Below are 16,739 nucleotides of genomic sequence, written 5' to 3'. Positions count from 1 at the left end.
CACCTGCAGACATAAGCTGGTTTTATCTTCACAACATAAAGGACGGTAAAAGAAGGCAAGGACACAGAAATGGATGTGCATCACCAGGGTCACTGAAAACCGACAACTACTTAAGTGCTGTGAAACGTCTACAGGAATTGTGTTTCATGTTGCTGTAACCTAAATCTGAGTTTGGCTGGCTCCAGGAGAAAGCAATGAGGGTAGAGAAAAGGACTTTAAACACCAGAATGGACATGACCCTGTACAAGGGATTCCCTCCAGCTACAGTCACGTTCGTTCCAGCAGGGGACGGATGGACACTGCAAGACTAATTCACAACTAATTTTGAAAGCAGACCAAAAACCACACCACACCATCAACAGGCCCAGTAAGTCACAGCCTCTTCTCTCCTAAAAGAGGGAAGAGGATCTGGGGTACTTCCTGGCATTGAGACGGGGGAAGAAGGGTTCACACCCTGGACGGCAGAAAATGCCAAGAGGCTCTGGGAAGACAAGCGAGGGGAAGTTTCCACTTGAAATGAAGTTCCTCTGTCTCATTGGTCCCCTAGGTTGGAGGGCGCCTGTAAAATTGTACTCTTCCTCGAGCTCCGGGCGTACCGTGTGAACAAGGGAAACTAAGCCAGGTCAGTTTTGCCTGAAGTTAAGATAAAAACAATCCTGTTCACTCAAGCACCACCTGACCAAGGGCCTCCTGCTTTCAGATCAGAAGATAACAGCCTCCAGGAATTCCACAGGCTCCCTGGCTGAACAACACGCAACACTGTCACATTAGATTCTATTTAAGATACAGATGAGAACGATAAGAAGAGTTTTAAGGAGACTGAAAGATTTTACTGCCTTGGGTTTCGAGGCTTATCTTTAACTCCTTTGGTGATGGCAGCAAATAGGGAGGTTCTTCCAGGAACGCTTGAAGCAGAGGAGAGACCACTGCCAGAGCAGACACCCATCCCCTAAGACCCAAGCGAGCTGTTACCTGCGTAGACCACTGGATCTGCGTGTGCCAGGCCCCGAGCAGGGCGTCGTAGAATCTGGTGAGCTGCCGGTCCAGAGGGAGGTCACTCTGGCACAGCTCCTGCCAGGTCGCTAAAAGCTGCGCCTGCAGAGGCAGAGCAAAGGGGACCTCGCTGAGTGACTGAGACAGGCCACCTGCTAAAGCTGTCCTGCCCTCCCGACAAGGTGAGCGATTTCCTGCCACCTACTGTCCCCAGCAACTGCCCGCTGAAGGCCATTTGCTTCAAAGGAGGGCTAAAACGAGAAGTCACAGCCACCTGCTCTGATCATCTATCAGACATTGAATCCGTTGCCCTCCCAGTGTGCCTTTCTTCTTTTATCTTGTCCCAACAGCATGCCAAGGTCCTTCCACTGGGCATGCTACACTCTCCCCGACAGACCTTTCGGGTGTGCTTGAGTGTGCACTTCAGCTTCATGTCCCAACACCCCTGCTTAAAGACACACAAGGTTGGATGTGAAGGAATCAAGTTAGCCCGGGAAGCTGTTGGGTTTTTTTTTACCATAAATGAAATCCAGCTATAATCATAAAATATGCTGAAAACTGAGGGCTTGCTTCCCTCCCCCCCCCCCCCCCCCCCCCCCCCCACTGGCAAGGAAATGAATCCACAGGCTGGACCAAGAACACCCCCTACTGGCTAATTAAAAGAAGAAGGCCAGAGGGCGAGAAGGCAAGTTGTCTCTACCTTGGAGTACAAACCCTGGGGTTCTGCAGCCCAGCACTGTATGCATTCCACAACATAAGCACTCTCGGCTTCTCACCTTGTGACATTTGTAGTAGTAGGCGAGCAGTTGGGGCATCCGGTCAATTTCAGTAAACACCTTCACAAACATTTTGGACTGATCTAAAGGAGAACAACATAAAACGTGCATGCGCTGTTACCAGGTTTCCTGTTGCGGACAGAAGAAAGAGTTCACCAGGCTAAATGTGGACATATGTAAGCTCCTGTTCGGAACTTCTTACCTATGCAATGAATTAACTCATGCATGGAGAGTAAGAAGATGAAAAATAAGTCAAGGTAAGGGGAGAATACCTACTCAGATACCGCAAGCCTTGGCTTGTTTAGATAATGCATCAGTAAGCATCACTGACAGAGCTGAGATCATACATCAGCAAAGTCATTGCTGTATGTCAAGAATGGAATGAGTTCAAATCAGGGCTGGGACTGGGGTGGGGGGCAGGAAGGGGGGTGGCGGGTAGGGGCAAGCCTGGGCTGCAAAATCAAAGGGGACTCTCACTCTCAGGCTTGCACAAGGGCAGGGTGAGAGCCTCCTTAGATTTTTGTGCTGGAGGCATTTCACCTGCCTCACCTCATCCTGGCTCTGACTAGAATCATAAAATGCCAGCAACAGAAAGATATCTAAGAAACCATCAATGGACCTGATGTTACAGGTGAGGAAAGTGCAGCCCAGAGAGCTTCAGTCACTTGCAGGTCAATGGCAGGACTGCCCAATCACAGCACTGACTGAACCATATGAAACTACTGCTATTCAACCATTTTGACCTACAAACATAGCAATGTCATATGACTCAATCTAATATTTGAACTAAAAAATGAACTAAAAAATGCTGACACAAGCAGACCTTCTGCCCGGTGCCTAGAATCACGATGCTCTTTGCTGCCCCAGGGCCTTTGCACTTACTGTCTGGGATGATGATCTTTCTGGCTCTCTGTATGGTTCTCCCCTTATCAGGAGGGCCTTTACCAATCAATTTAGAATTTAGAAATCTAAATTAGGTTTCTCTTGTTATTTATTTCCTATCACATATTCTCCTTCATAGAACTAATCAAAATCTATATTATTCTATTTAGTTACCTGTGTGATAGTTTGTCTTTCTCACCCTTAGAAATACAAGCTCCATGAGGCTGTGACCTTTCCTGTCTTATCTCTCACAGTTCCTAGAAATTAGTACAGCGCACTACAAAAAAAAAATGTATTAAGGAGAGCCTGGGCAGCTCAGTCGGTTAAGCATGCGACTCTTGGTTTCAGCTCAGGTCATGATCTCATGGTTTGTGAGATCAAGCTCCATGTCAGGCTCTGTGCTGACAGCATAGAGACTTCTTGGGATTCCCTCTCTCCCTCTTTCTCTGCTCCTCCCCTGCTCGCTCTCTCTCTCTCTCTCTCTCTCTCTCAAAATAAACTTTTAAAAAAATGTAGTAAATTAATGACTATTTTAAATAGCATTGTTTTTCAGCAACATAAATAACATGTTCCTGGTAGAAAAAAATGGAAAATAAGTAAGAAGGAAATCCTATCACACTCTGTTAAACACTGTCAACATTTTGGTGTATATTCAAAGAGTGTTTTCAGATAAAAATTGGTACATTTACTAGTCTAAATATACAATCACAACTTAAAAAAAAAATCTCCACTGGATAGAGTAGAACTTGTTATTTCTTGAAACAAATAATAAAGCAGAATTTGGTGATATAGCAAACCCAGTTAGGAAAAGTGTTGAAAACTTACAGGTAACATGTGAGTCTTTAGCCCTTACAGAGGAGTTCGAGTTTTTCAAGGTTAGTACATTCAATTAAACACAAATATGTAAAACTAGGGGAAGTTCTTGACTTAGACAAAAGAAAGAAATAGGAAACTTACTTTGGCAACCCCAATACAGAGTTCTAACTTCTGCCAATACCACCGACTCAACACACAAGGCACTGCTTGAGCACCTGCCTGGGGAAGAGCCACCTGCTGGCTGCTGGTGGGTGCGGGGGAAGCAGGCAGGGGTCTGATGGTGGACGTGTTGTTGTGCATCCACACCCCACTGTCCTTCTTCTGCTGACAAAACTCTGGCTGTTCTCGAGGGACAGGGCATCTGCCTCTCACTCTCCCACTTTTTTTTTTTTTTTTTTTTGCAGAGCGAACTATTTAGTTTATATTACGAAACTGTACCATTAGCACTTTCCTATAGCTGCTGGTAATTACATATACGTAAGACAGAGCAAATGTCAATTGTCTTTATCAAAGAATAGTGTTATTTAATACTCTTGGTTTTGTTACCAGTTTTATTGAGAACAGTTGACATAATATCACTGTATACGCTGAAGGCACAGAGCACGCTGGTTTGATCCACACATACCGTGAAATGATTACAATACGTTCAGCTAACATCCATTTTCTCACATAGATACAATAAAAAGAAAAGAAAGAAGAAAAGAATAAAGGACAAAAAAATTCTTCTTGTGATGAGAACTCTTCAGATTTATTTTCTCAACAACTGCCCTATGTATCATATACAGCAATGTTAGCTATGGTCATCATGTTGTACGTTACATCCCTAGTACCTGTTATCTTATAACTGAAGTCTGTACCCTTTTTTTTTTTTTTAAGTAGGCTTCATATCCAGTGTTGAGCCCAATGTGGGGCTTCAACTCATGACCCTGATCAAGACCTGAGCTGAGATTAAGTGTCAGACGCTTGACTGACTGAGCCACCCAGGCACCCCTGAAGTTTACACCTTTTGACCATTTTCCATTTAAATGTTTCCAGTGAAGCTGACTCTTCTCCAGGTTCCAGGGTACGGCCAGCACCGGGCCTCAGATCTACCTGATCAGAGTAATGGATTCAGAGATGCAAAAGCCTGCACATCAATGCAACCAAGATTAATCCTGGGACCTGTTCTTAAGCTCTGAGGATAGATGCCTGGAACTCTAAGGGCCACATGAAAAGTGCACCTGGAAGTAATGCCAACACACAGAGAGAGCCAAGATATGGCAAGAAAGAGAGACGGGGTCCTAACAACACAGTTTGTGCTCCTGGATCAGCAACACCTACTCCTGAACTTGTCAGTTCCATAAGCAATATATTCTCTCTCTCTCTTTTGTTTAGGCCAGTTTGAACTGAGTTTCTGTCACTTGCAACCAAAAGAAACTCAAACTGATACAGGCCTCCTATGAGTTAGGTGGAGTCCCTGGTCTCTATGCCATCTACCCAAAGTGTAATATGTGGTAAATGGATTCTTATTATTTCAAATTAACAACTGATTTTGGATTATAAACAAGACAGTATAACAAACGTATAGCACCAAAGGCAAATTTCATTTACTTTGCTTTTGCACATGATTTCGCATTCTATTTAATGTAAGGAAGTACTTCTTACACGATGCCCTGCATACAGGAGATATGTTGAAATTATCCGTTAGATGAAATACATAACGAGAAATGCTCTTAAATCTTGTCCTAAAATATTTCCCCCATTGCATCAGTCTGTACAACTTTGCCCTGTTTCCTCCTAGGTATAGACACAGAAATCACCCCCTTTGCTGGTGCCTGAGAGGGCTTCTCCCACTCTCTATCACTCGTTCTTCCTGGAGGAAGAGAATATCTGCTTGAATATGTCAATAAATATAAACAGAGGTGAAGAGAATATGAAAGACCTTCCATACACTAAGTAGGTAATAACACTTTAAAAAATGCACTGTAGATAAGCTGTCCCCCTTTTACATTCACACTTCTTCCAAAGCTTTTCCATTGATAGAACCTCACTTTAACCTTGTGCAACCCTATGAGGCCAGAAGACAGAGAAACCGCCAGCAGAATAAATAAGCCAGTCAAGATCATACAACTAGAAGGGATGAGACCACTTCTTGGTTGGGTTCCTGAGAATTCACCTAACTCCCGCGACTTGTCCAACAGGACAAATGACAAGGCAAGAGTTCCAGAAGGAAAGTCTCTGGGGAAAAAGGGAAAGTAACTTAGAAGAACATCTTACTCCCATTTTGGAAAAAAATGAAGGACTGTTGATGGCAGCAAGAATGAGAGGGATATCAAACTCAATACCCAAAACACAAATAATCCAGGGAAGAAATGGGCAAAAGACATGAATAGACACTTCTCCAAAGAAGACATCCAGATGGCCAACCGACACATGAGAAAATGCTCAACATCGCTCATCATCAGGGAAATTACAAATCAAAACCACAATGAGATACCACCTCACACCTGTCAGAATGGCTAACAGTAACAACTCAGGCAACAACAGATGTTGGCGAGGATGCGGAGAAAGACGATCTCTTTTGCATTGTTGGTGCGAATGCAAGCTGGTGCAGCCACTCTGGAAAACAGTATGGGGGTTCCTTAAAAAACTAAAAATAGAACTACCCTACGACCCAGCAATTGCACTACTAGGCATTTATCCACAGGACACAGGTGTGCTGTTTTGAAGGGACACATGCACCCCCATGTTTATAGCAGCACTATCAACAATAGCCAAAGTATGGAAAGAGCCCAAATGTCCATCGATGGATGAACGGATAAAGAAGATGTGTTGTGTGTATACACACACACATACACACACACGCACACACACAATGGAGTATTACTCAGCAATCAAAAAGAATGAAATCTTGCCATTTGCAACTACGTGGACGGAACTAGAGAGTATTATGCTAAGCGAAATAAGTCAGAGAAAGACAAATATATGACTTCACTCATATGAGGACTTTAAGAGACAAAACAGATGAACATAAGGTAAGGGAAACAAAAATAATATAAAAACAGGGAGGGGGACAAAACATAAGAGACTCTTAAATATGGAGAACAAACTGAGGGTTGCTGGAGGGGTGGTGGAAGGGGGGATGGGCTAAATGGGTAAGGGGCATTAAGGAATCTACTCCTGAAATCATTGTTGCACTATATGCTAACTTGAATGTAAATTTTAAAAATTAATTAAATAAAAAAAGTAAACCTCAAAAATAAATAAATAATAAATATTAAAAAATAAACTTCAAAAAAAAAAAAAAAAAGAATGAGAGGGAATGGGGCGCCTGGGTAGCTCTGTTGGTTAAGCATCTGACTCTTGGTTTCAGCTCAGGTCATTATCTCACAGTTCGTGGGATCAAACCCTGCATCGGGCTCAGAGCCCGGTTGGGATTCTCCCTCTCCCTCTCTCTCTCAGCCCCTCCCCTGCTCATGTGCTTTCTCTGTCTCTGTTTCTGTCTCAAAAATAAATAAACTTTAAAAATATATTTAAAAATAAAAGTCTTGGGGCGCCTGGGTGGCTCAGTCGGGTAAGCGTCCGACTTCAGCTCAGGTCACGATCTCACGGTCTGTGAGTCCGTGAGTTCGAGCCCCGCGTCGGCTCTGGGCTGATGGCTCAGAGCCTGGAGCCTGCTTCCGATTCTGTGTCTCCCTCTCTCTCTGCCCCTCCCCCGTTCATGCTCTGTCTCTCTTTGTCTCAAAAATAAATAAACGTAAAAAAAAAAAAATTTTTTTTAAAAAGTCTGTCATTAAAAAAAAGAATGAGAGGGAATAAAAAGGCGATCAGAAACTTAAGGACAGGGGTGCTTGGGTGGCTCATTTGGTTAAACGTCTGACTCTGAATCTCAGCTCAGGTCTTGATCTCAGAGTTGTGAGTTTAAAAAAAAAAAAAAGAAAGAAAAAAAAAGAAAGGAAAAAAAAAAGAAACTTAAGCATAAAATGAAGTTGGATAGGAAAGGAATTAAAATCTAGTGCCTGATCTGACTCTGCAAAAATGAACTGAGTTTATTATAAAGTTGTGATAATAGAAACACTATTTATTAATTCAATTAAAAACGATGGTATAGGGACACCTGGGTGGCTCAGTCGGTTGAGTGTCCAACTTCAGCTCAGGTCATGATCTCATGGTTTGGGGACTGGAGCCCCACAGCCCTACATCAGGCTCCACACTGACAGCTTGGGATTCCCTCTCTCTGCCTCTCTTTCTGCCCCTCCCCCACTTGTTCTCTCACTGCCTCTCTCTCTCAAAAATAAAGATTAAAAAAATTAAACAAAAAAAAAACAGTGGTAAAAGAGGAGAATGGGGAGAAAGGAGTCGTATGAAAGCAAAATCCTTAGCTGTAACAATAGGAAGCCGACAGTTTCTAAAATTAATATACAAAGAAATAAAATATATGTATTATGTGGAAATATAAAGTGGAATACCAGAGAAAACAGCTCTGAGATTTAAAGTGATCTCCTGGGGTCAGGACTGGGGAATGAGGTGGTAGAGGAAAACAGTGTTATCTTCCCCAATAAGACCTCCAGTACTATTTAACTTTTCCAACACCGTAGGTGACGGGAACAAATTTTAACTGAATTCAAGAAGAAGAAAAATGGAACCAATAAAGTCATTTGTGGGTCTGGACTTCCAATTTGTAGTTTAGCTCCATCTGCTGAGCTACACGGCTTTTCAGAAATCTGCTGCTGCTCTCATTCAAATGGAACCTTCACGAATTCCTGATTGGCCTCTTAGGAATTATTCCCTTTGGGCTACCGTGAGAGCCCTCAAGTCTTGAAGGGGGGATCCAAGAGAAAGGAATAATGTTCACCTAGTGCCTCCCCAGGAACCAGGAGCCTAGGAATCGTAGGGTGCACGTATGGTACCCACTTTACTGAGAAGGAAACTGAGGTCTCATTGCTAAGAGGCAGCAGCCCAAAGATTTCAAAACTGGCCTGTCCGTCTCCCAAGTCAACACTCCCACTCACTCGGCCACACTCATCAGCAGACTTACTACAAATTCTCTGAATATCGACTCTTTAGTCTGTTCAAGGCAAACTATGCTCTGTCCCCAGCTCTCTTGTCCAGCCTCATCTCTAACCATTTCCCAACATTCACTCCACTAAAACGGACTAGGATTCCCAGCTCTACACCACTCATGTGTATGTTGTTCTGTCTGCCGCAAATGTTTCTCCTCGCCTGTCAAAATCCTTCACCCAGGGGGAAAGGCTTATGCTACAGTGCTCACTGGGGGAAAAACAACACACAAAGTATATACTCAATGTATATACTTACCTTAAAAAATACAGGTACACACACACACACAGGAAAAAAAACTGGAAGGAAATGAGGAGGGAGCATAAGACAAGCTGCCAGGCGGCAGACACCCTCCGCAAACACCGTCCCACCCGACCCCCAGTGGGGTATGTGTGATATTCCTTGGGCACTCCTGGCTGCCCAACAAAGGAAAGGGGAAAAACAAATGGTTAACTGATAGAGATCATAGTCCGGCAGGACCTAAGTCTCCAGCTATTCACAAGTAATTTAGTAAATCACAAGAAAAAGGCAATCTCATCAATAGCCTAATCTCCGGAAACCTATAAACTCCATTTCCTAGAGCCCCAACATCATCCCTCCATAGTGATGTGGGAAACAAAGGCAGAAGGAAATGGCAGATAGAACTCAATTTCCTTATAACCTGCAGCCTATTGAGAGATACTTCAGGCAGGCAGAGTAAAACTTTTCTCCAGGAACTCCCTATGTCTTAATGCTAATACTTTGCTAGAGGCAAAACAACCCTAGCTTGACAATAGCTAGGCCTCCACTACCCTGGGAGTCTTAAGATGTCTTCAAGAATTCTTTCTTGGTCGTCAGCTATGGACCACCCCATCGTCACCCCAAAAACCTCATCAGAAAATACTAATAGTCATCTCTTGTGGTGAGTTCACTGGTAAATCATTTTGTTTTGTATTTGTGTATATCGGGGTGCCTGGGGGATCAGTTGGTTAAGCGTCCAACTTCGGCTCAGGTCATGATCTCACAGTTTGTGAGTTCCAGCCCCGCGCCAGGCTCTGTGCTGACAGCTCAGAGCCTGAAGCGTGCTTCAGATTCTGTGTCTCCTTCTCTCTCTGCCTCTCCCCCACTTGTGCTCTCTCTCAAAAATAAATGAATGTAAAAAAAAATTTATATTTGTGTATACCTTTCCAATTTTCAGTAACCTGTATATGTATTACTTTTATAATCAGAGACAATTTTTTAAAAAATTTTAATTCACCTAAATTTCAAAGTTCTGCACATATATTGGCTCTTTCAGAAAAGCTTCCTCGATGTTGTCATCTTTCCCTTCATCCCGGGAAAGGGCTAAGGCAATTTTCACATTCCATCCTGTAATGAAATCGTGTACTTGTTCTCTCGGCCTCACCCTTAACGAAGCTGCAAGGTCCCTGAAGACAGCAACCTTATCTTATTCATCTTTGCATTCCCTACTGCTCCTCACAGAATTAGTATTTTAAAATAATATTTAGAAGTGAGTTGCCCTTTCGAAATTCCTCCTTTGAATCACACCCGATAGGAACGGTAAAACAGCAAACAAACTCAAGCCCTAAATGTTCACATATTTGGTGGTTTGAGGAATAAGTAAATAAGTGGGTAAATATCAGCATTCCACACATAGCGAGGGGCTCTAGGAGCCAAATTATGGTATTAATATCAAGTAGTTTCTTACATACTTTCCTGAGGGCAGAGGAAATGACTAAATGGAAGACTTGCTTCCAGGCTGACTGCTGAAAAGCCAGGGAGGCAGCCTCAGGGCAGCCCCTCCACACACAGCAGCACCGCTGGCGCTCGTCTGCCCCCTTCCGGCCAAAACTCACACGCCACGGTCTCAATGAAATTAAAAAAGAAGAAAAAATTTTTAACGGCACAAACAGGTATCCAACTTTTTATTTATTTTTTTATGTTTATTTATTTTTGAGAGAGAGAGAGAGAGAGAGAGAGAGAGAGAGAGAGAGAGAAAGAGAGAACAAGCATGTGTCAGGGAGGGAAGACAGAGAGACGGAGACACAATCCGAAGCAGGCTCCAGGCTTCTGAGCTTTCAGCACAGAGCCAGATACGGGGCTAGAACTCACCAGCTGTGACTCATGACCTGAGTCAAAGTCGGACACTTAATCGACTGAGCCCCCCAGGTGCCCCAGGTATCCAACCTTTTAAATCTGCTGAGAAGGAAAATCTGTGACAGCAACTATTGTGACGATAACCCAGCTGGACTTGGGAAATACGTCAGTGGAACTCACTTTGTTGGGCGGGAATCTAGGAGTCAGAAGATGGCCATTTGCCCTTAAAATGCTTATTATTTATTTTCCTAAGATCCCTGAGATAAATGAATCTTCCTACTACGTGTAAAACTGTGTTATAAAAAGTTGCTTCAATTTAACTGAATTCATCGGTTGGCTGTCGTAAAATAAACCAGGCATGTGAACTTGTCACTCGGAGCAGAGAGATGGAAAGGGGGAACATGCCGGAGATGTACTAATTTAGCAGATCTCCCTTTAAAAACTGTCAGGAAAAAAACCACCTTGGCCTTCCATGAAAGATCACTGAGGAAAGAGCACATTACCTTGGGGGGGAGGGGAACATTCCCGATGCTCACCAAAATTCACTACCCAGAGAAAAACCCAACACCATTCCAGATGTGTTGAGGCCAGGAGAAAATGTGCACTGTGGAACTTCAGAGAAAGCGTCAGATACTCAGTCACATTGGTCCAAGGTGAGTGGGGGTGTGGGAGCACTCGGAATGCCAGCGTGGAGCAGCTGAGCAATGGCGGGAAGAGGAGAAGACAGGGACCAAAGGGGGTTCTGCGCCAGGCTAGGGGAGGAGGCTTACTTCCACCTCAGCCCAGCAGTGGCTGAAAAGTGCCATTTCCCCCTTCTGAATCCATCCTGCCCACAAAGGACGGGTCTGGAATCAAGCCTGATCTAAATCTGTGAACAAAAGCAGTCAAAACTAGCTTGCCCCACTACCAAAGCCCATAATCCTGACCCAGAGGGCATCATCCAAACTGGGGCACCATCCAACTCCAAGTAGGGAACTCCATCAGAAGGAAAGGAAAACCACTCCCATTCACGGAGCTACCGCCTTCCAAGTCCATTCCTACTTGTCAGGAGCATCCCACCTAACTAGACGTACACCCCACCACATACGTGAGCCCCGTGGGTCTGTGGCCGCAACAAACTCAGGAGAAAACGTGAGGGACAAAACTGCCAGGTGGTGACTTTCCAAACCCAACTCCAGCCCTAGGATTCTGGTAGTGAGAAAAAGACCCCAGACAGAGAACTGACAAATGGGTAAGTCACAAATGAAAAGGCTGGAGAAGAGTACTGAATCCATTCTCTTTAGGAAACTGAAGAGCACAACACAGAATATAGCCTTTAAATCAAGGGCAAGAGGAAAGTTCTCAACAAAATCCAGGTAAACAAGGAGGGGCTTCCAAGGAGATCCCACACACATTATTTTTCAGTAAAGAGCAAGCCTGGAAAACAGTAACCACATATAAACATGAATAAGCAGAAACAAAAACAAATTGAAAAACTCCACAATATGACCTATGTAAAAGTACCACAGGGAGGGGGAAAAAGAAAAGGAACAGAGCCTGCAGAAGGCATATCAAGTGAGCACTTCAAGAACAAGCAGAGAAAGGATAAAAAAGTAGAGGACTGGGGTGCCTGGGTGGCTCAGTGGGTTAAACGTCCAACTTCAGCTCGAGTCATGATCTCACAGTCCTAAGTTCCAGTTCCACATCGGGCTCTGTGCTGACAGCTCACAGCCTGGAGCCTGCTTCAGATTCTGTGTCTCCCTCTCTCTCTGCCCCTCCCCCACTTGTGCTCGGTCTCTATCAAAAATAAATAAAAAATATATATAAATATATATATACATATATACATATAAATGGAGAAAGACATGGATCAGCAAATAAAGAAAGCTCACACTATGTTCCAGAAAAATACTTTTCCCAAACTGAAAAATAATCTAGTGAAGTAACTAAACTGTAAGGCAAAAGAGAATCGTGTAGCCCAGAAGTCAGCAAATTATGAGCCAGCAGGCCAAATCAGCACTTGGTTTTGTCATAAACGTTGATGGGAACACAGGTTTTGATTATCACACAGGCTTTCACACTACAACTACAGAGTTAAGTATCGATGAAAGAGACCAGATAACCCAGAGAACCCAAAATACTTACTACCTGGCCCTTTACAGAAAATGCTTGCTGATCTCTATTTTAACTATTCAAGGAAAAGAAACAAAAACAAAAACAAAAAAGCAGGCCAGTCTGATACTTAATCAGCAAAATATAGTTAGCAAAAGATAAAAAAGCAAGGTTTCTTGAATTCTAAAGGAAAAAGTGTGATCCAAAAGCAGTTACTGTTATCTACATGTAAAAGCAATAGAAAGACATTCTTTACTCCATAAACACTGAAGATATACATATAATCCCCGTGCCCTTCCTGAGGGGGAAACATTCTGGTTGAAAATAGACTCCTGGTCATGAAGAGAAGCCTCCAAGAATTAACAAATGGGGAAGACATGGGCTGCAAAGTCTAAGTGAGGACTGAATCCATTTAAACAAGACCTTGAGCATAAATAACCATGGCAATTATTGGTTAGAAAACAGTTACGTAGGGGGAGGAACCAAGATAGTGGAAGAGCATGTAAGTTTTTTGTGTGTCCCATGTCCATGAAATACAGCCAGACCAACACTAAACCATCCTACACACCTAGAAAACTGACTGGAGGATTAACGCAACAATCTGCACAACCTGAACCACAGAATTCAGCAGGTACGCGGCACGGAGAAGAGAATTTGGGGAGTGAGAAGCCGCTGAGGGTAGGAAACAGCTTTTGCGGGCAGAGAGAGGGCGGAGACTGGGGAGGGGGACAGAATATGGGAAAAGCAGCTAGAGAGAAAGTGGAAAATTGGAAACAGCTGCAGGGACTAAACTAAAAAGGGAGAAAGGAGAGAGGGTTTAAATTCCATTAAGACTGTAAACAAGGGGAGCTCAAAGGCTGCAACTCCCCATCTCAATACCTGGCAGTGCTCTGGTGGGAAAGGCGAATCCCCAGGAACAGAGTGGGGTCCGGGAGGTTCTCGGGCCAACGGGAAAAGCGGTTCCACTGCTGTAAGGACATTTGGTAGAGACTATTGAAGCCACCTGGTCTCAGCAGATCCCAGAAAACGGCCACATTCGCTGGTGCTGGAACAAGGTCGTTAAGTGTGAAGCCTGGTGCCAGATGTGAGTTGTGATTTTCCATAATCCCTGAAACGCTGCTGCTACACTCCCTTGCAAACTTTTTCCGGGGCGGGTTAGCACCTGGCCGCAGTCTAGGGGCACCGGCAGCAGGGCGTGGCAAGCGTTCCTGGGCGCAGCCGACATTCAGCCATTGCTTATTCGGCCATTGCTCAGTGAGACCCTCCCACAGAGGGGCGGAGCGGGTCAAAGCCGCAGTCCTTCGGAAGTAAGGGGGAAACAGCCGCATCTGAGACAAAACTCGGGAGAGAGGTACTGCCTGGGTCTTGATCATGTTCACTGAACAGGCGGGGAGTGGAAGAAAGCTGAAGACAGAGGACGGGTGCACAGTTGCTGCTCCGAGAGAACAGTTACCATACTAGAGATTGGGTAGCTGGGTGACGCCATTTTCACCGCTCCCGCGCATGCACATACACACCTACAAGCACTGCAACAATCAACCCCAGTAGGCTAGCAGCGCCAACTAGTGGAAAATGGAGCTGTTACACTGAGCCCCGCCCAACTGGGCGAACCTGCTCTTCAAGAACACAAGTCTCACCGCCTACTTAGTTTATGGACTATAAAGCACTACATAGTCTGACTACTAGGGGAAAATGAAGTAATTTCAGTCCTATTTCAATGTGTTAGCAGGTCCATCTATTCAATTTTCTTTTTTTTTTCCTCTTTTACACTATTCTTTTTCTGGAATACACAAAGAGGAAAAATTTATTTTTATTTTCAATTTTTATTAAAAATATTTTTATTTTTTTTACTATATTTTTTATTTTTGTGTAAATTTTTTCAAATTCTACCTTAGTTCCATCATTCTATTTTAGTCTACTTCAGTGTATCCAACTTTTCAAATTTTCAAACGATTTCCTTGGTTTTTTTTTTTTTGTTTCTTTTATTTTTCTTGAATGCAGAAAGTGAAAAACTTCATTTTTATTTTCAATTTCTATTAAAAATATTTTTAATTTTTTACTATATTTTTTGCTTTTATGTAAATTTTTTCAAACTCCATTTTACTTCCATCATTTTATTTTAGTCTACTACAGTGTATTCACTTTTTCAAATTTTCAAACGATTTTTTTCTCTTTTTCATTTCTTTTCTTTTTCTTGGATCAGAAAGATTAAAAACTTCATTTTTATTTTTAATTTTTATTAAAAATATTTCTCTTTAATTTTCCTACTGTATTCTTTACTTTTGTGTACATTTTTTCAAATTCTATTTTACTCCCATCATCTCATTTCAGTCTACTTCAGTGTATTCATTTTTTCAAATTCTCAAATGATTTCCTTTCCCAGCCCCCACTTTTTTCTCTAACCTGTCAAACCACTTTCAACACCCAGACCAAAACACACCTAGGATCTAGCATCATTTATCAGATTTTGTGTGTGTGTGTGTTTAGTTTTTTAATTTTAATTTTTTTAATTTTAATTTTTTCTACCTCTTTAATTTCTTTTCTCCCTTCAAAATGTCAAAATGAAGGAATTCACACCAAAAGAAAGAGCATGAACAAACGACAGCCAGGGATTTAACCAACACAGGTACAAGCAAGATATCTGAACCAGAATTTAGAATCATGATAATAAGAATACTAGCTGGAGTTGAAAATAGACTAGAGTCCCTTTCTGCAGAGATAAAAGAAGTAAAAAATAGAATGAAATTAAAAATGTTATAACTGAGCTGCAATCACAGATGGATGTAGCAGCGGCAAGAATGGATGAGGCAGAACAGAAAATCAGCAATATAGAGGACAAACTTATAGAGAATAATGAAGCAGAAAAAAAGAGGGAGATTAAGGCAAAAGAGCACGATTTAAGAATTAGAGAAATCATGGGGTGCCTGGGTGGCTCAGTCGGTTGGGCGTCCAACTTCGGCCCAGGTCATGATCTCGTGGTCTGTGAGCCCGCATCGGGCTCTGTGCTGACAGCTCAGAGCCTGGAGCCTGCTTTGGATTCTGTGTCTCCCTCTCTCTCTGCCCCTCCCCTGTTCATGTTCTGTCTCTCTCTGTCTCAAAATAAATAAAAATGTTAAATAATAATAATAATAATAATAATAATAATAATAAAAGAATTAGAGAAATCAGTGACTCATAAAAAAGGAACAAAATCAGAATCATAGGGGTCCCAGAAGAGGAGAGAGAAATAGGGGTAGAAGGGTTATGTGAGCAAATCATAGCAGAAAACTTTCCTAACCTGGGGAAAGACACAGACATCAAAATCCAGGAAGCACAGAGGACCCACATTAGATTCAATAAAAACTGACCATCAACAAGGCATATCATAGTCAAATTCACAAAATACTCAGCAAGGAAAGAATCATGAAAGCAGCAAGGGAAAAAAAAGTCCTTAACCTACAAGGGAAGACAGATCAGGTTTGCAGCAGACCTATCCACAGAAACTTGGCAGGCCAGAAAGGAGTGGTGGGATATATTCAATGTGCTGAATCAGATAAATATGCAGCCAAGAATTCTTTATCCAGCAAGGCTATCATTCAAAATAGAAGGAGACATAAAAAGTTTCCCAGACAAACAAAAATTAAAGGAGTTTGTGACCACTAAACCAGCCCTGCAAGAAATTTTAAGGGAGACTTTCTAAGGGGAGAAAAGATGGAAAAGAAAAAAAAATTGTATATATATATAAATACCAAAAGCAACAAAGATTAGAAAGGACCAGAGAACACCACCAGAAACTCCAACTCTACAAGAATCATAATGGCAATAAATTCATATCTTTCAGTACTCACTTGAAACGTCAATGGACTCAACGCTTCAATCAAAAGACATACAGCAACAGAATGGATAAGAAAACAAGATCCATCTATATGCTGTTTACAAGAGACCCACTTTAGACCTAAAGACCCCTTCAGATTGAAAATAAGGGGATGGAGAACCATCTATCATGCTAATGGTCAACAAAAGAAAGCGGGGGGTAGCCATAATTATATCAGACAATCTAGACTTTAAAATATTGTATCAAGAGAT

General features: G+C 42.6%; 1 protein-coding gene across 1 annotated transcript in view; it reads right to left on the bottom strand.

The window, feature by feature from the left end:
* Positions 1–16,739, bottom strand: part of COG7 (component of oligomeric golgi complex 7) — an 83,941-nt gene that overhangs the window by 52,319 nt on the left and 14,883 nt on the right. Inside the window, exons 5-6 of the mRNA XM_042921191.1 lie at positions 1,770–1,852; positions 973–1,095 (exon numbers count right to left, since the gene is read on the bottom strand). Coding sequence (XP_042777125.1) covers positions 973–1,095; positions 1,770–1,852 — 206 coding nt within the window. The remainder of the gene's footprint in view (positions 1–972; positions 1,096–1,769; positions 1,853–16,739) is intronic.

The sequence above is a fragment of the Panthera leo genome, chromosome E3, assembly GCF_018350215.1.
Source record: "Panthera leo isolate Ple1 chromosome E3, P.leo_Ple1_pat1.1, whole genome shotgun sequence".
NCBI lineage: Eukaryota > Metazoa > Chordata > Mammalia > Carnivora > Felidae > Panthera > Panthera leo.
Note: the sequence above shows the minus strand (reverse complement) of the source record. Positions and strands in the feature narration are given on the sequence as shown.